General features: G+C 36.1%; 1 protein-coding gene across 32 annotated transcripts in view; it reads right to left on the bottom strand.

Annotated features, from left to right (window-relative positions):
- LOC145687471 (uncharacterized) overlaps nucleotides 1-20,965 on the bottom strand; it is a 303,707-nt gene that overhangs the window by 203,652 nt on the left and 79,090 nt on the right. The window contains exon 6 of one of the 32 annotated variants that reach the window (XM_081760969.1): nucleotides 612-2,124. The exons of 27 other annotated variants lie outside the window; for them this stretch is intronic. In XM_081760969.1, coding sequence (XP_081617095.1) covers nucleotides 1,841-2,124 — 284 coding nt within the window. In that variant the 3' untranslated portion in view covers nucleotides 612-1,840. Of the gene's footprint in view, nucleotides 1-611; nucleotides 2,125-7,839; nucleotides 13,092-15,377; nucleotides 16,291-17,524; nucleotides 18,984-20,965 lie in introns of those variants that run through there. 4 more of the 32 variants (XM_081760951.1, XM_081760935.1, XM_081760927.1 and 1 more) reach the window with 4 other exon arrangements.

The following is a 20,965-nucleotide window of genomic DNA, read 5'->3' as shown; positions in this document are numbered from 1 at the left end:
CACACATAATAATCAATTGCCCATACGTACATTCCACTTACTATCCATGAAAATCTGAGCAACGTTCCATACTGTGATCATTAATGGTTGGCTAAGCTGAAACTGGTGCACTATTATTATTAGAAAAATTATATTTTACAAAATTTCCCTAAGTTTCCCTAATTTTCAGTCTTTTTCCATGACTTCTCTGACCAGTAGGAACCCTGCAGAATAACAGTACACTTCTCGGTGGAATCGTGTACGAGAAGAAAAATGGCGAGTGTCAGTTAGTAAATAACAAGCAAAATAAATAAGCTAAGAGCTTTGAAATCTTTTACGGCTGTTGCTCAATTAGATCGAATTATCTCTGGGAAAATTCATATTAATTTCTTATTTATCCAAAGCTACAGCCCACACTCGGCAAATGACGCAGTTCAATTACTTTGTGTGTAGTTAGCATATCCAATTTGAGTGCCATCATTTTCCCTGTTTCTAAGAGCACATTTCCTTATCCCTCAAGGTCATCCTCACACAGGCACAATAGAAAAAATATTATGGAGGTTCATATTCCTCCATTTTATTGGAAAGGAAAAAGAGAAATTCAACTACTTCGAGAAAATTCTACCAAGATGCTTTCTTTCTTTCTTTTTTTTTTAATATATATATATATGCTGCTGGAGCTTGAACCCCACATTCATCTATCCATACAAAGTTATCAAAATAATGGATACTTAATTTCTGAGTTCGTAATGGCGTGGACATCCGTGTATTTCGACTATCTCCCGTTATTGCTATGTTGGACGATACTATGTCGTATGGATTTATGTGTGGTTAGTTGAAGCAAATGTATTCAAGACTGTCACTGAGTACAGTATACCAGAGTAACCGAACTGGTATTCAAGACACTCACTCTGTATCCAAAGTAATAACAACATACAGAATTCGTGGTAAGATACCAACAGCAAAGAAGACACAACTCCTAAGAGAAATTGCTGAACACTGAAGAGAATAGTCACTAAGAACCGTACAGCTAATGAGGAACAACTGAATGCTGAACTCAACATCTACATCGACCTATTTCTATAATCACAATCCGATGTGAGTTGCACAACTTTTACACATGCGGTATGATTTTGAAACTTATTATTACCGTCGTAGTACGATAAAGATGATGCCGTGAAAACAAACATAGACCACAGATAGTTGGAAGAGAGTACATAACAGCTGAATCTCTCTCCTTGTTTATGTACAGTAAACGCCCAAAGATGCCCCGAACTGCCTACTTCCTACCGTTAACAAGGTGGCGGCTCTATGCTGGTGTGGGTCGCGATTTCATGCTATTTCTTTGTTCCTATTATTACTCTCTGAGAAGTTATTGGCAACGATTGTGGATCCTTTACGACGTTACCAAGTGTATGCTATGGCTCTTATTCTCTAATATCGACATAGTCTTCCTAGATAATGCGACAAAATACACAACTAAACCGTTCCAGATATAGCTTCAAGTTCATCATCATGAATTCGTATGCATTTCCAGGTTCGCTCAATCCCCGTACCTTAACACTGTCAGTATTAGAGTAGTGAATTATGCGTAGATTTTACGCTCCATCATTGCTGACATAACGGAGTAATGAATTGTATATAGAATGTTTTTTATTCTATTGAAAGCGATTTACTAGTTATATGTCTTAAGTTCATGCCGAATGAAAGTTGTAGTACTTGCTAGGGGTAGTCCAATGCCGTATTAATCAGATCGGTGCATATTGTAGGTGTTTTCTTTACTTTATATCATACAGTACACAATTCTTTCTACAAAGGGTTCATAAAAGACTAATGACAAATTACAGATTTTCAAAAGGAACTAAAATTTTAATTCTGAGGTACTGTCCTTATGATGAACGAAAATTACATGCCGCTTCATACTACGAACAGTGCTAAATATCCTATTGCAAATAAAACATTTTGAAGTTCCCTGATGAACAGCCTTGTGGTCATAAAGTGCAGTTCTGTGTTTAAACTTTTTGTCACAATTGTTGCATTGATGTTCTTTATTACACATATCCTTCTGCGCAGTAAGGAGTGTAGAATTATAATATGAATTAAATAATGACTGGTCGTTGTTACTTCCACATTTTTCTTGCATTCCTACAAAAGGATTGAAATTTCATGTATGAAGTACTGTATATACATTCACAAGTTAAATTAGCGAAAACAGCAAATTATGTGCGAATGTAACAAATATAGTACAATGTCTTAGAATTCTTAACACACAATTACTTTTAATGTCCAGGAAGTACTACGATTAAAAGCATATGCTATTACTTTTATATATATATATATATATATATATATATATATATATAAAATCGATTTTTTGAATATAAACAATCCCCACAAGTTTCTCAGTGCGTAGTACTACAAAAGATGGTCAGCACCATATGAAGCACAAATTTTGTTTGTCAAAACTAATGGCAGTTCCTCCGGAAGTAATTTCTAGACCAGAACGACGGTTTTTAAAACTTTACCTTTAAAAGAGATCTATCTATTATCGAAATGCCACCTAACTTATCTAAATTGATATAAATTCTTGACGCTTAAGCAACCACATTTAAATTCCGACGTCAATTCAGCAACAGCTAAAAATAACAGCTCTCTTTTAATATGATGCTGATTCTCTACAAAAGTATTTTTTCAAATCTATGTATTTCTGTTCCATTCATACTCTTCTTCGTCAAACACTATTAATGATGAGCGCTCAAACTTTTGTACCTATTAAAACACACGGCACTGGAATCGCACAATAACATATGACTTCAGATGTTCGCTAATCCACCGAACAATGCGAAGTTGTCATAACGGAAGAACGATACTTGGTTTGAAACAGGTTCTACCATCTGCGGGTCATACCAAGAACTTTTCACTGTGCCCCTACTTAAATAAATAAATAGTCAAGGTCCAAATATCTATATATATAAAAGAGAACGTACAAATCCTTTGTCCGCTCATCACGCTAATACGGCTGAACCAATTTCTTTTATTTTTGGGGGGTTATTAGGATTTGGACCCTAGATGGTTTTTATCATATCACTTTAATTTTCAATTACCAGTGTCTTGAGATAATTGACCATTCAGGTGTCCATTACGTACAAATCCTTTGTTAGTTCATCATAGGTATAAAAATAAACGTATGTATATGCAACCCGCATGACCGTGTCACTCGGCGGGTTAACATAAATGACAGGCGTTATAATGGTTTTTATCATATCACTTGAAAGCGAAAAAGTAAAAATTATCTAAGTAACAAAGTTTATTGCGTTCGGGGGTGACCGCAGCGAAGCGGGGCGGGTTAACATAAATGACAGGCGATATAATGTTAACATTTACTGCAATCTTCTATGGTTTTTATCATATCACTTGAAAGCGAAAAAGTAAAAATTATCTAAGTAATAGTCAGGTTCACTATGTAATTCCGCCGGAAATTGTTGGAGAGTATGAAAAGTGTACATTTTCTGAAAGCTGATAGTATAACCAACCAGAAAAACAATGTTTCCATTTTCTACGACTCCTACGTGGGCGCCATCTTGGATTTTACAAAATGGCTGACGTAAAAACAATTTTTGTTAATATCTGAGCTTCTAAACAACATAAAAATATAATTTTAACAGATAAACATGCATTTTCCGGACTAAGGAATCCAATGGTATCGAAATAAATGATCTAGATTAAGCGACAAACTATGTTGATTTATATCAAATGGTTTTTTATACAAATTTCCTGACACCAACAACACAGGGTTTAATATTTTTAATTTTATAGCAACCACAGAGTCTTTACAATTCATCGTCGTCATTGTCATCATCAGTTTCATACTGTGTTTGTGTGTCCTCATCATTTGTACACTCACTGCCGCACTGGCGAAGATCGATGCATGATAACGTAGGCTTATTTGCTCTGCAAGGACACCTTGCAGAAGAACAGTCTTTTTTGCATTGACAATTAATCATCTCAATTATTGCCTTTGGAGCTGGAAGAATATCTGTCATGGTTGGTTTTAGCCAGCCATCCAATTCTTTATGATAGCCATTCTTCGTGGGATCCAGCTGATGATCTTGCATAGCGATGTTAGCCTGTCCCCACAGCCTGGCTTGGATGTGGACTCTGAGGACATGCTGTTTGAGAGCTCCTAGTGTGGGAGGTAGCTTGTCACTTTCTGCCATATGCTTGCAAAATAGATGCCATCGCAGTTCGATGATATTGTCGATATAGATGCCTTTGGGGCAATAAGCTACAAAAGCTTATAGCTAAGACGAAGCTAGCAAGACTTGACAACATGGTATCGGACACTTCTGCTTCTGTTGAAAGCATCTGCAGTGAACTGATCAGATCTGGGTTTGATTTTATGAAAGCTTGCAGCCAGGTTGCTTTACCTATACGAGAGAACCCTCCAGTGTTGTCGGCTCCAGTGAATGCATGGAAAGCTGGCAAAGCCTTTGCTCTTTCCGGCCCTAGGGCTCTCCTTATTTTCTCTATGTCGATTACTCCAGAGACCACTGAAATCGACGTATTCTTCAACATGAGGTCATAGTTAGCTATAACTAACACCAGGACATCAGTATCTGGGGAAAAGAAAACCATCTTTGCATCCGGCGAGTTTCGTTGTGTTGCCAGGACAGCTCTGTAGATCAACAGTGTGTCTGCTTCTTCATGATTGTTTTCGTCGAAAACTAAATCTTTGTTGCTCCTGGTGCGCCCTGAAGAAGAAGTAATGATGAGTTTTTGTGAGGAACTATTGTACTCTAGAATCTTAGCAGCAAGATAGTTTGTCAGGTCTGCCTTTGTCTTGTCATGTGAAAGAAACCTGTTCATTGGGATGTGTTTAATGTTTGTGTCATCTCTGATCTGATACTGAATTGGTGCTTTTCCTTGCCTTCTTCTATCCCTAGTAGCACCTTTGAGAGAATCTTCTCTGTATGTATCAAACACAAGGATGATTTCATCATAATTTCTCACGAGAGACATAAGCCTGCTATTGAACGAAGCACCGAGATCTTTGACCGTCGCCATCGTTGCTGGTTTTTTGGCCATCTTCTGAAGAAGAACCATCCCATCTACCAGGGCGATCCTACGACTTGAAGCATCTGATGTTGTGTCCATCCAATCCTCTGGGTGCACATCTTCCTTTAATGTTTCTGCTGTTGCCAAATTGTTGAGGAGACTGATCATTTTCGACTTGTCAAGGCATGGTAAGATTGTACCATCTGGAGCAAAAAGAGCTCTTGGTGTCACAGTGAATTCGTAGTTCCCAATTGCCTCTTTCTAATTAATGTCTCTGGTGGACCTTGCCAAGACCATCATTCTGCCATATAAGTTCCTGGTCTCCTGTAGATCCACATTCTTGTCTCGGAGTTGTACTTTGGTATTCTTATTTGCCGACATAAACATCTTGTTGTTCTCCTTCTTTACTGGTGCCCATAGACTAACATCCCCATTGATTCGCTCCGACACGTATTCTTCGTACAGCTTTTGGCCATTCTCATCTGCATTCACGATCATTTTTACATACTCATCAGGGATGAAGGTATGAGTGATAATATTGTACAACTTGTCTCCTACAGCAGCAAATGGGTTTCCGTGTTTCAAAATTGCTTCCTTTATCTTGTCTATAACATGATGATGCTTCTTGACTGTACTTGGCCCACGTTCATGATGCTCTCTGGTTTTATCACTGTCTACATCAAACTGACTCGTAAACTCATTGACAACACGGGAGAGTTCAGGTGTAACCATGAAGAATCTCTGTCGAGCATTGGCATTGTTCGAGATGCCGACAATTCTAGAATTAATTTTCATGAGCTTGTTCAGATGCTCGCATGCATGGTCCACCCCAATGGATACAAAGGGGATGCCATTTTTCGTCACTGAAATTTTACCTGCTTTCAGTTCTGCCCATGTTTGAGGGTGATTGCTTCTAAGGTCATGCATGTCCATGATGTATCTTGACCAGAGTCGTTTGTATTTGATTCGGTCAAATGCAAAGAAGAGCTTGCTGAGCTGCTCTCCAGCTTGAAGATGAAGCTCAAGATCTGCATTCCGAGTTGCAGCTATAAACATAAGAATTGTTTCTACTCGCTGTAGGTAGTTCATCATTGACTTGAACATTGCATTTTTGTATCTCTGTTTCAACCATGTATGGAACTGTGTGCTTAAATCACTAGTGAAGATGGCCTCAAGTAGTGTGTTGTTTGCTTGTTTCATGGACTCACTTTTTGTGTTCTTGTTCCTCTCAGAACAGGCAGCTTCAACTCTCTCTGATGCCATCAAACACACCTGCTTTAGCTTCGGATTATCAATGAAGAATTCATCCAGCAACATTTCATATAGAGCAATATATGTACACGTATGGGCACGAAGAGCACGCTTGTAATGGGTACATTTCAAGACTTGCCTTATTGTTGCGGACCCATACACATCAGCTTCTATCCACGCATCATCAATACCTGAGCTCTCTATAGAGGTGCCCAGAGCACGTAGGGCAGCCATAACAGCATGTAGCTCTCCCAGTCGCGGGACGACTGTGCGTTTCAGGTCAAGTCTGGCGTCTAGCAGTTGGACCACCTTCTCATACAGAGCCATGTCAAATGAAATGACAGTAGGATGATCTTCACCAACAGTCAACTTCCTCAGTTCACTCGCTTGAATGATCAGTCAGCAGCGTTGACCACTCGTGTGCCAGCTCTGGTAGCAGTGGTAGGGCTCCGACGTGGGTAAGTTGCTTGCTTTCGGACAACATTGAGTTGTATCCTGCCCAACCGGGAATAATGCTGGATGCTTTCTCTTGCTTCAATCTGGACATAGCAGTAGCAACAATCCATCCAAATTGTGATTATTGGTAGGAACCTGATATATTCTGGCTTATGACAAAGTGTTCTGTTCTTGGGGGTGCCGTGCTTTTGGCTTGTCGCAGTGCATTATAGGTACATGGTATGGAATGACAGATAAAGTGTAGGCATCAGTTATATTCAAGGGTGGTGCAACAGGTTCTCCAAGAACATCTGCTTTCTGATATACAGCAGTTATAGTTCCATGTATTGTTCCTTTCCCATCAGGAGTGTCCTCTGCAAAATCTGTGTTATCGACTGCAAAGAACACAAAGGCACCCTTCTTTAAGAATGGTGGTACATACACACCTTCTAACTATCGCGTGTTTTCTACAACAGCATTGGAAAAGCAGTTTTCAAAAGTAGGGTACGGCCATAAGGAACACAGTACCCATGTGAACTGAGAAGATTCATCAACTTCTTATCGCGGGTGTTCTGATAAACTGATAATATAATATAATATAATTTAAAATCTAAAAAACGCTTATTAAAATAAACAAGATTGATTGAACGGTCGTTTTTAGTTTGCGTGATACAACTAAGTATTACATGTTTTAGATCGGATTTACAAATTTTAATCTCCACAGGGGGCCCTAGCCTGGAAAATGCATGTTTATCTGTCAAAATTATATTTTTATGTTGTTTAGAAGCTCAGATATTAACAAAAGTTGTTTTTACGTCAGCCATTTCGTAAAATCCAAGATGGCGTCCACGTAGGACTCGTAGGAAATGGAAACATTGTTTTTCTTATTGCTTATACTATAAGCTTTCAAGAAATGTACACTTTTCAGACTCTCCACAAAGTTCCCGCGAAGTTATATATCATGACACAGTGAACCTGACTATAACAAAGTTTATTGCGTTCCGGGGTGACCGCAGCGAAGCGGGGTGAACGCTGCTAGTTTGCTATATGTTCGAAGTTCATTAGGCAATGTAATTCCTAAGTTGTTTTGAGTTCCCAATCCAAAGTTTCACACACACATTCTTTTTTTTTTTTTTTTTTTTTTTTTAAATGCCCGAGATGCTGTTGGGTACAGTAACGGTTTTAATTCGCGACACACATGGCTCTGAAATAAAAATCAAACGGGTGCTTTCCCTACTCAAGTTCGTTATTACTTTTATCTTTGGAAGTTTTAACTTTTCATATCGGAAGGATCATAGTCAAATTTATTTGGGACATAGATATTTTATGATCGATTGATCAATAAATATGAAATACTTTTGTTGTTGTTCGTGCCTAAGATTTAGATTTTATCCACTTCATAAGGTACATTGAGTACATGAGATTTCGCTGATTGGACGCTACACTAATTTCTCGAGTGACAGTTTATAGTCGGAACAATTTATATATTGTATTTTACCAGCCACTTTGATACAACAGATCACTGAAAAATTTAACCAAAAGAAAGTAACTCTGCAAGTTGATTACATTCAAATTCGTTGAGGACTAATTAATAGAACATATAGCTGGGTATGCATTTTTGTTGTCTATACCAAATACAGGGAGAAAGATGACAAATTACAATCTATCAGAAATTGATATACATTATTTTTATTTAGAAAAAAATAAATACAGAATAAATAATAAACTGGATCTGTTAAACTGCACACATACCAGTAATTCAAACAGTATATCAGAAAATGCACAACTAAGCGATGGAATTACAAGACAGTAACACTAAGTTGCTGTGAGATATTCAGTTTATCGACCTTGGACAATTCCCAGATAATCTTTCATGTGTACTGATCGTTGCAGCTATATTAAATGAGAAGTGAATGATGTGCACTGTGCTTCAAAGCATCTGAACCGACTTTCTTCCATACCGAACTAAGAGACTAACGGGCTTTACTGCTTAATATCCCTCTATACATCTCTATTACAATATCCATATGGATTAATAATGCCTCGTACAACTTGCACATCTTTATCAACACATTACATTGTTCGATCTTGAACATAAAAGATTAACTAATATTTGGTTCGTGTGACCTACGAAATTAAACACATCAAGGACCTTTAACTACGAGTCGGTACAAAATTGTTTCGTTGTTAAAATGAACAACTGTTTTCTAGATACCCAATGCCTTAAAACGTAACAGCATAATGACGACTCTCAGCAAGAAAATAACGAAGTTTCTAGTTCATTTAACTAGGCAAATACAAATAAATTAGGGTGAAAAGAAATAAATGCTACATGCACGATATTCCCCAATTGTACTTTCCTTTATACATGAAGTAATGTAGTTAAATAAAGCAGTTATTAATTGTCTTATATTAATGCTACACGTAGAGGACTTGGGAAGGGGAGAATATGTTAGGTAACTTATATAGTCTTTTTTAAAAAAATGACCATATACTTCTTTAAATTGGCATATCCCCACAACTGTACGTAGGAGGGTTTTTTCCCTGTACATTTCGTTTTCTATTACGCTACGCATCTTTGAAGTAGCAAATTTGAAAAATCAGATTGTGATTTCTCCTATGCAATGACTGCTGCAATATAGTTAACTGAAAAATGCTACATAAAAATCTTAGTGTTTTAGTGTTAGTCACTGCGTATTGAGGAAGTCGAGTACACCAATAAAGATTTAAAAATAAGAAAGAAATAATATAAATTTAGGGCAGAATATATTTGACTACCTTTGAAATCTGTTTTTCACGTATGTTATACGTTCATATAACGATATACTTGTAGGGGATCATGTATTTATACGCGAATGACTACATTGCTAATACATTTGTGCTTGTATATTATACGTGGAAAAGGAAAGAATATAACAAACACGTTATATGCTACACAGGTACGTGGTTAGGTGATAGAAAAGGCATCATTATTTGGCCTTAGCTTTAAAATGTACAGTAAGATTTCAATGCTGCTCAATTTAGCTCTGGAACGACGCACGATTTAAATACAAATATAATCTGACCAAAGCAGGCTTATTATTACTACCTTGTGTTATAATTTCGGCAATCACTGACTTCATCAGAAACATTTTATAGTTACTTCAATATATGATTTCACTTAATGTATTACTTCTAAGGAAAATGCGTGCGTGGATACATACGGAGTAAATAGTGAAAGTTATCATCATCTACATTACTAAATATTCATATTTTTTCTAATAAATAAGACCAAATATGACAAATTTCTTATGCTTAAAGCATTATGCAGGGTTCAAACTCTCTTTCCCCCAAAAAAATTCCAGGACAAATCAATTTTCCAGGATTTCGACACAGGAAGATATAACAGAATTGCAACTGTAGGTTTAAAACTCTCAACATTGAAATGAAAAGTACAGTAATTTATGCAGTGAATATTAATGCAAGTACAGTATTAATACACAATAATTAAATACACAAAGTGGAGCGTAATGTGTTACTTTTTTTTTGTGGCCTCACTACTACCCTTATAGCCACCCAGTTCACCCACATCCAGCACATATATTTTCATTCTTTTTTTACAAGACATTTTAATTGTGCACCGAACAAATTTACGAACAACAAAAATTTATTTTTCGTACATGGCATCTTCATTGCGTGACCATGACAGATATAATTAGGGGAAAAATATATATTACAAGTCTTTCAACTGAGTATGGAGTGTGAGTTCCTCATTTATAGACAATCTCTTTCTTCTTTAGCGAAGCTGCTCTACTGATAGCATTTGACTTGATTAATAAAGTAAAGCATGACTTCCGCTCTGCTTCATGTGCAAGCAGGTTTGCTTCAATCTCCTAGTTTCACCTAGCTATGACCTTGTCACAAACAGCATTCATATGAAATTTTACTGAAGAATAAATATTGTTGCGAAAATAGACTGATTATGGAGGATTGATACTAGTACAAAGCTCAGTTTCTGGAGGATATGCTGGTGAAGACAACATCCAAGAATGGGTAAACAGACTAGTGGATGAAAGAAGAAGTGGAATTCTTCCAGCCAACCACCCTGTTGGAAAAAAGACAGCCTACAAACACCCACACATACACGATCATGACAAATTATTATTCTGCACAAAAACAGGAATAGAAAACAAAAATAGCAATCAATTAAAATCTTCATTTATAATTATGAAAATTCTCACACTCAGTATTTCTGTAAATTTCAAGGACAGAAATGCATTTTCAAGGACATTTCCAGATTTTCTAGGATTTCCAGGACGAGTGGGAACCCTGATTATAATTTAGAAACACTATACTGGAAAATTTTGAACATTGTATTGAAATCAGTAGCTAACGTAGTATAAAATGAATACCAGGAAAGTTTCGGTAGCCGCAAAGACAAAGTTAATATACTGCCTGCGATGTTACCAGATTTAACTTTGCAAGCAATCCTTTCATAGTATTTGATTAATTTGTACTGGCTTCGTAAAAGATACGAGAATTGATACAAAGTTCTAGAAATATTATAATTGGATATGTTAAACTTTTACGACTTTATTCAACCTTCCTAAAGGTTATACCGAATTTGGTGTTGTTTACTTTTTCTGTGTTTTTGACAAAAAAAAGTAATGGCCAATTTTTGACCACATAGGAAGCTAAAGACAAGACCTGTTATATTTGTGTAAGGGTTTACCGCCGCAGGATAGCCATGCTAATATGGTTACCATACGTATGCCACCGGATGGACGAAACGGTTAGTTGAATTTAGAACGAGAAGAATAACCTTCTAACAGGAAAAGTCGCTGAAGTACTAACCCCAAAAACGTCGACAAAGTCCATGAAAGTGTCATAGTTGATCGCAGACTGACCACCAGACAGCTTGTTGATTCAATGGAAAGTGGGAATAAGAACAGTCACTGAGATGGATATCCAAACTTTTAACTCTGACCAAAAGGCGACCACGCGCAACATTTCAAGAGAAGTTTTCAGCTTTTCTGGGCAAATCCAGATTGAATTCTGATTAGATTCATACAAGATGACATGAGGGTTCAGAATTAATAATCTAGCAAGAAAGTGGTGACTACTAGTTTTGGAAAGTGAGGGGGTGATGATTGTAATTATCTTACAAAGGGGCCAAACGGTAACTAAGATATTACGCAAGCTCCCTACTATTATACCTGGCAGACTGTAATGGAAAACTGACAAAAGGCGCCCCTTTCTATTAGGCTAATGCCTCGATCTCAAGTGAGTCTTCGCTATGGAAACAATTCACAACTGCTGCTTCGAATTGGTCCCCACGTACCTCATTCTTCCGATTTGTTACCTATTAGTATACATCTGTTCCTAAACCTCAAAGAGAAGTTAGGTGTTGACACTGGACATTATGCATATCGTAGATGACATTATCGACGGCTTCGAGGAAACTTTAAAAAGCGATATACACGCACTTAAACATGGCACATATCTTTGAATTCTCACAGAACTACGTTGAGTAGACCTGGATTCTCAGCTACTTCTTTTCAAATCTAGTTTAAAACATTCTAACAACCCTCGTATGATACTTTTTGTAACACAAGTGCCTGTAATATTGATAAGTCAACTCAACTGTTTCTTTTAGCGTTTCCCTCGCAGCAAATGTTGATTAGAGCTTACTATGTGTCTCAATTCTTTGCTACCGCACAACAAATGTCATACATACATCACTGTAGGCTTGATCTGATACATATGCTTTAAAAACATGAATGTGTTTTTACTCCGTTAGTGAATATTTTGAAAGATTATTGAGAGCAATGACGACTTGGTGCTTCCCACCATCAAAAATCCTTCTGATCAATATTCAAAATAGATCACACAAAAGAACTAAAATATAACACGAGAAATCCGGTTCCAAGAAGACTGTCAGAAGAAAATCTTGACTACTAGTTTGTGGGGTTCCATGTAGAGGTTCACTATTTAATATTACTCATTCTAACATACCAGTAAAGTTTATACAACAATTTAAACTGAAATCTGAACAATTAGAAACCACCCCCTGGATGTTACATTAGTTTACGAGTTTTCAGCTGCTGTGGAGGCAGGAATATCCTTAACACCATGAACTCCCCATAAGTGGCGTCTCTTATTACCAACACTGCTAAAAACTTTTGAACAAATATGGCACTTGGACGTGCCTTGATGTACTGCCATGTGATCACATACTGTTGTTTTGTTTTTAAAATATTTTCCACAGATATTGCATTGGAACTTCCTATCATCACCTGGGTTAACTCCCAGCGGTAAAAGGATTTCGGACACTTGCATTGAACTTAGCAAAAGTGGACTGATGTCAGGAACTCCAGGTTTCTCGTGAACTCCTACAAAACGATTAAAAATATGTTTGTACACACGCCTACACATTTACCGATGTTACAGTGATTTGGAACAAGTTAAAAAAAAAAAAGTAACAAGAAAAATGCAACGAGTGTCTGATGAAAGCGTTAGATGATACCAACATTTACACAACTTTTAAGAATAAAATGATCAATGGAATACATGGATTTACTGAATGTAAAGCATATGCTATAAATCAAATGAGTTTGAGAAATATGTTCTGCATTATTTATATTCATGATGATATTTTAGGAAATTCGAAAATATGTATATTATGATACTTAAAATATGATAGAGGTCGCCTAAAAATTTCCCTATTTGGATTTATAAGTCAACTAAATAAATTGTAGTCCTTCCCGCTGGTCTAATGGCTGGTGAATACGTCTTCGGTATGTGTGGTGCCGAGTTCGATTCTTGGTGGGAGAGCACTGAAATTTCAACCTATATGATGGTTTGATTCCACCATTAAACTGTAGGTTCACGTCTCATATAGCCTCGGTGCTTAAAAGGAGCAATAAACTTCAAACAGATAACCTGTGTTTTCTTACGAGTTTTAATTACATAATGAATAAATTATCGATCCACCCTATGACAAACCTAAGTTGCAAAAAAACAAATTGTAGGTAAAATTCCAATAGTCCACTTCGACTATTTAAAAAGGATAAGTTCTACAAAATTATAGAAGATTATTGGTAATTTCTTTTCCTTATCTTCAATAGCACAGAACAACCCGAACTGCCAAACCACTTAAATTTACATATACCAACATCAGAGGAAATTGTGAGATCGAATTAGGCAATCATTCGAAAGAATTAACAATCGCAATTAAAATATAGCCATGATTCATATTTAAAAACTGGCTTAATATGTGTATGGAAAATATTTGAATTCCCTTCCCCCTTAGGATACACATCTCAATGAAAAAGTATTAATAATAATCCGTAAGATTCTCTACTTTTAGTATAATTTTTGGAACACCCTATCCCCATAGAATACAATCTTTAATCGAAATGACGTTACAGAAACCTACCTTGACACAGATTCTATGTTCCCTAAGTTATCGTTTTACCGCTCCCGGAAATTACGGATTCGACACTACTCTCCTTCGATTTGGATACTTTTTCACCCTTTCTCACCTGTTGTGCCGACGGGGGCTGAACGTGGACTTAAACAGCCAACAGTGTGTCCGTGTTCAGCATTGTCATGGTACGTTGCTTTGAAACGCTGAATCGTTTGCGAAAACTGCGTCTCACTATCCGTTACAGTTTTCGTTATGGTGATAAACTTTGAATCCGGAAGCAGGTAATTTGAATCTGAATAGAAGGTTAACGGGGACGACAATCTATTCTTGAGACGCTGAATCGATTGCAGAAAACCGCATCATGGTATTTCTTATCGCTCTTGCTCTGTGGAAATCAGTACTGAAACCGGAATATTAAATTTGAACCACTTCTGGGTTTAGTAGTGTGTTCTGGATAGTCATGGTATGTTGCCTTAAGACGCGGGAATGGTTTGCAAAAAAACGCTTCTCCTATCTATTACAGTTTCGTTTATGGCGATAAAACTTGAAACCCGAAGTGTCTAATTTGCATGCACCACTTTCGGTGTGAATAGAGAGTTAACGCAGAAATGGAACCTACCTATCCTTGGGACGCTGAATCGATTGAAAAAAAAAAAAAAAAAAAAAAAAACCGCATCTCGATATCTCTTCACGTGTTTCTCTGATATCTATTGACAGACGGAGCGACGGACGGACAAGGTCGTTTTATAAGACTTCCAATACTTATGCATAACATAATTTGGAAGTCTAAAAATGGGAGAAAACGATTTTTAACTTAACGTTAACAAACCATGGAACACATAATAACTTATACACAATTTGACAAGTCGCCTTAAAATATTTGGTTATCAAGTTATATATGACTTAAAACAATTCACTAATTCAAACTTAGTTCTGCTTCATATTGCAATATAAACGCAACCTTAAATGAAGTTCAGGATGTTTTGAATAAAACTACTGAATATAAGTATCCTTCAGTATTTTTTCCTCAGAATTCAGAAATGAATTTCTGTGAAATCAACAAAGCAAAATTTAAATGTTGAAAGACTTTATTCAGTTACTCTTTTTGTTACTTCTATCTTCCTTAGACAAGAAATTATAGGGCAATTTTTCTAATGTTTAATTTACATTAATTGCAAACATTAATGTATACATACTGTAATCTTTTTTTTTTTTTTTTTTTTTTTTTTTTTTGCTACTTATCATAAGATTTGCTGAAAGCAAACCAAAAATTGTTCTAAAACCCTAGGGTAAAATCTACATAAATTCATGGAATTTTAAGTATATATCCGGATACAATAATAATAATATCTAGCACCCTTCTTCTGTGTTTATCTTCATTTATTAACAATCGAATGAATAGTTTCATAAGTTGCGTAAGATTTGTCCTATCCGGTGAGCGTCCGTAAATTCAGTTATTACAAGCATTCTCCTCCACAACTTCAAATAATCATTTTTCTCTCTATTTATACAAAAAAATACTACTTTAAAAAAATCTTTCATTTCTGCAACAAGAATATACGTTAATGGCGACTCCTACGATTACAAAACAATGCGCATAATCTAATAAAAAATTAGAAAACGATCAGGAAAGTCATTGATGAATACAGTCTATTACCATAGTAGTATAATCCAATATAATCCAACTTTATGGTTTCCAAACATAACGAAACTTTTCTATTTGTACAACCTGTGTCAATCAACAATAACTTTTAAATATATTTTCTTTGCGTAAATAAGATTACAGTTTTTAATATAACAGAGTCATGTCTAGTGTTTGTTTTGACTGCTATCATTATTACTCCGTGTTACATTCACGCAGTGAACAAACGCCATATGTCGGATCTTACTAGCATCTGAACTAAGGACTTTAAAACAAATTTCACACTTCGAAGTTCCTCGATGAATAGCCATATGACGATTAAGGGTTGCTTTGCATTTGAATGTTTTACCGCATGCTTTACACGTAAGCCAATCTTTGCACTGATTTTCTGACATGCGGGAAATGTGTGAGAAATTAAGTCCGTTTGTTCCTGAACAACTTGACTGCGATGAATGTTCATTACCAAAATAACTAACTGCCACGATCATATTGCTATCCTTGATCCAAGTCTCTTGCGATCCTACAAAGAAATTAAAATTTACTTTCAGATGCACTAACTACTCTCATTCTGCTGTATTATATACTACAGGACACAACTTCATACGAATCTTATCTATTTAGTTTACTATATTTCTCTCGTCTATGTACCTACCATAAGTTTCTGGCTTTAGGTTCGATATTCGCAGCAGTAATAGTACAAAATGGCCTTTTTAAATGGGGATGTAAGTCAAATATCAAGGAAAATACATTTTATATGTAAATCACCTGCTTAATAGCCGATTAATATTACATATATATTTACAAAACAAATCCAGATCAATATGTAGCTAATATTACTGATAATAAAATCTTCAATCGATACCTTTACTTTCCTTCTTTATGATTAAATGATGCACTAGTTTGGTAAGTTGAACGCCTTTTACAGCACCGAAGTTACAAGTGACGTGAACCTTCAACTAAACGTCGAATCCGAACTACATGAGCTCGCGCCGACGCCGCAAACATTATAAAATTATGAATACTTGTAGAGAGAATTTACGCTCGTCTAACTTAATTTTTAAAATGAACCAGCCTTCAGAAACAAGTAAAGGGAAGCCAATATAAAAATATAACATAAAATGTAAACTAACAAGCTTTCACCATGTCAGAGACTTAGCAATCGTTATATGTGTAATGAAGACGAAACATTAATTATATGTAATATTTCTCAAGAGCCGTAATATTTCTCAAGAGCTGAATAAAAAAGATTTAAGGATAAATAAGGATGTAAGTAAGTAATGAAGACATGGTAGTACATATTACAATATTGAAAAGGCGACGGATTCTGAAACTATTGCTTTAGTTATCATTTTCTACTGGAATGATGGGCACTGAGGGACAAATTAAGTATGGCGCATCATGGGTTAGTCACATCATATGCACATGAAAATATAACCAGCATTAAACAGTGCAATACATGATCCAGAACTTGTATAAAAAATAAATAAATAAATAAATATATATATATATATATATATATATATATATATATATATATATATATATAAACACTACTTTCTTTGGAATTGGTCTTAAGGTGTGTTAAAATAAGTGTTGATCCAGTGAACAAACGAAGTCCAACCTAATTTCCAAAGCCAGTGTATTCTCTCAAATTTAAATTTTAAGTATGTTAATTTCGAAACATATAATGAGAAACTACAAACTTTCAAACAGAAAATATAACTGAACTGCTGCAGTTTTATTTGGATATCAAAATAATAATAATAATAATAATAATAATAATAATAATAATAATAATAATAATAATAATAATAAAGTGATTCTCTTTTGCAATATTTACGATATTGTTCTTTGTATCTCAGTCACTATGAGAACGAGTTCGTCTTCCCACGAAAAAGTAGGAACGGAATATTTTACTTTTTAAGAATTGCTTAAGCTACTTACAATATGATCGTTATTAATTACGTTTAACCGAGATACTAAGTAATTTCTCATTATTTGGTGTTTTTCACCAGTTTACTTGTACGAAGTCAGTATACGTACTTGTATAACATTCAAAATTCTAAATAATACCCCAGCTTCCACGAAGCATGAGATGATACAGATTATATATTCGAACAAAGGAAACTGACTAAAATATTCATATTACTTTTAAATATTCTAATATGTGTGATGAGAATTAGAAAGTTACTGGGCTGAACATTGGGAAGTTCGACTCTTTAGTTGCTGCTCACATGAAAGATATAGTATTCATGCTAGTATTCTCGAGTTATTTGAAAATCAGTACTCTCTGATGGGATGAAATAATGGAACATTCTACTTGTTACTAGTGATTTTCTTTTCTTTTTTTCTTTTTGTTACGTAAGAGAGCGAAGTAAAGAAAATTGCATTTTCTAGCGTACTTCGCATGTTTTGTAGATTTTAAGATTACATGCTACGCTACAGCGTATGGATCGTGCTCTTCAACAGTATCGTAAGTGTTAATTTGTTCATAAACCTCAAAAAAATGTTTTTAACGTAAGTTGTTTATTCCCCAAGAGTCTATGTACACAGAACGTTTAACAACATTAAAGGGGTAATCTCACTAATAAAACAAAAGCTACTGTATTATAAAAATTGTGTAACACACTGTGTTGCAGTTACGACTCATATACCTCTTTCTTTCAAATGTGACAATGACATAAATACAGCCTTCATATTTTAATACTTAAAATCGATTGCTTTCAAAAGTAACAATAGGTCTTTCTAGAAAAGAATGTCCTCACACATGATAGAATTATGAAGAATATCCAAGAGCTTTTCGGCGGGACCTACATAATGCACTTTTAACATTATCGTACTTTGGAAGTTCACCACCGAATTCGTGACTTCTTGATCGTAGATCTCTAAGTTCCTCTTCGAATATCTGTCTTAGTGGCACTGACAAATCTTCTCTAGCACGTTTCATGCAAATAGCCATTTTCTTCTTTGCTTCAACATCAAACACGTTTGGAACACAATTATGTGGCTGCCATGAAATTATTTTGCCGTCTACGTCAGTTTTCAACTTCCCACAACATCCTTCTTTTCTTTTTTTCACGCACAACCAAGTTTTGTCCTTTTCAGTTTCCCGGTTAAGATTATACCGGTAACCTTCAATGAGGTGAAGCAGAGAGGGTTTTCCTCTCTTACTATCGATAATATCATATTCAGGACTCATAATGGTAAGAGCTCCTGCAGAAAAGAAAAAATTTCAATGTAAGGTGACCTATGATCTTACATGCTTGAAACTCAAAAATGATAAAAGCTTAGAGAAGGTAGTCAAGACACATTAACAATTTCAAAGAACAGGCAATAAACAATTATACAAACAATAAAAATCCGAGAAATAGATTTTTGCTCTCAACTTCAGAAACTTTATTAGCTATACTCGTACAGAGTATATTTTAGAAAAACATGAAAATGGTCAAATGGCATTCACATCGCGCTTTCGGACATCACTGATGTCTCTTCTCAATCCACTATACGATAATTTGCAAAAAATCCTGCGAGATATTTTAAAGAATGTCTTATAAAGTTAATTTGTTCTTATGTTGCGTTCCACGAAGAATAGCAGTAGTTTAGCGAAAGGACACGCAGGTTCGAGCTAAAGAAGTTACTACTTGTTTTATCTGAAGGCTTTGGAATTAAAAAAAAAAAAAAAAATGAAAATCATATTTAAAATAATATTGCCCGTATAGTTTAAATATATCTTAAGTATTATTCAAACACGTTGCTAAGTTGAGTTTCGGGTCTGATCCATTCCATGAGTTGTCATCACCATCTATCTAACACAAGTAGCATAAAACCCTTGCTGTTCGCCGAATACAGATTCTTATCAATTTAATGAAAATACCTAAAGCTGGGAACACGTCAAATGTCTGAGCTGGTAATGGTCAGACAGTGACCACACCGACAAGTAATAGTTGGTGGTATGTTAGGGCAAACTCTGCACTGCGTGAAGAGCAGTAAACGGCAGTGAACTGAGCATACACTGACAGTGTAAAATGGGCGATGTCTCTGATAATCAAAGAGAGGAAATTGACGCAACGCACAGCACAATACACGTAAAATAAAGTGGCAATGGTCAAGAAACCCAACTCACTTCGTCTAATCCAATTTCAACTTCAGTTATTGTTGTATAAAGGTAAATATTTTCGTCAGAAGTGAACTCCAATACCGTTAGAAAAACAAACTAGATCCGAGACGATAATGTTGTAATATTATATATATACAAAGTAACCAAAAAAGTTCTTGTGCTGTTCTAGGCAGTGATAAACAAAGAGTAATATAATGGACGGTACGTACCTTTAGTGTTTTCGAAGTAATCTCCATCAGAATCCAACACCTTTTGCCAACGTTCCAGCAGCTGCACAATACCTTGGTGATAAAACTCGGTGGTCGTGGATGGAAAGAAGTCCATGAATGCGTTCCGCAGCTCCCCTTCATTTCCATACGACCTCCCATGGAAATGGTTATCGAGGGAATAAAACAGGTGGTAATCTGTTGGCGCAAGTTCCGGTGAATATGGTGCATGGCAGTCTTCCAGCCAAACTGCTGAAGGATATCCCGAGTCCTCTTTGCCACATGTGGTTTGGCATTGTCGTGCAGGAACAGCACTTCCTTGCGATTCACCAATACCGGTTCCTTCTGTCGTAATGCATGGTGCATCCTTTGGAATTGCTGACAGCAGAAATCAGCAGTGATGATCTGGTTAGGTGGAAGGAGTTCGTAATGCACCACTTGCCGACAATTCCCCATACAGAGCATGACCTTTCGTGGGTGCAGAGATGCTCTTGAGGTGTGAGGAACAGGCGACAACCAATGTCTGGTACGCATGGGAGTGTCATAGAGAGCCCATTTTTTTTTGTCAACAGTAAGCAAGCGATTAAAGGCGGATATGTTTTGGTGTCGAGAGAGCAAAGATAAACAGGCTGTCACTCGCTGTTCGCGGTTTTTGCCAACAATGTGTGGGGTATCTGAACTTGTATGACTTCCTTATCCCGTGCAGATGCAGTATGACTGTTTCAGAGGGAACATGGAATCTTTCTGCAAGTTCATCACACGTTAGACCGTTGTCCTTCTCGATGGCTACTTTCAAGGGCTCGTCATCCAACACATGGTCGTCCACTGCAACGTTCATTCGAAAGGCTCACATCCCCGAACGGAATTTCTGG

This window comes from Thermobia domestica, chromosome 1 (assembly GCF_964235325.1).
Source record: "Thermobia domestica chromosome 1, izTheDome1.hap1.1, whole genome shotgun sequence".
Lineage (NCBI taxonomy): Eukaryota > Metazoa > Arthropoda > Insecta > Zygentoma > Lepismatidae > Thermobia > Thermobia domestica.
This window is presented reverse-complemented; position numbering and strand designations above follow the sequence as displayed.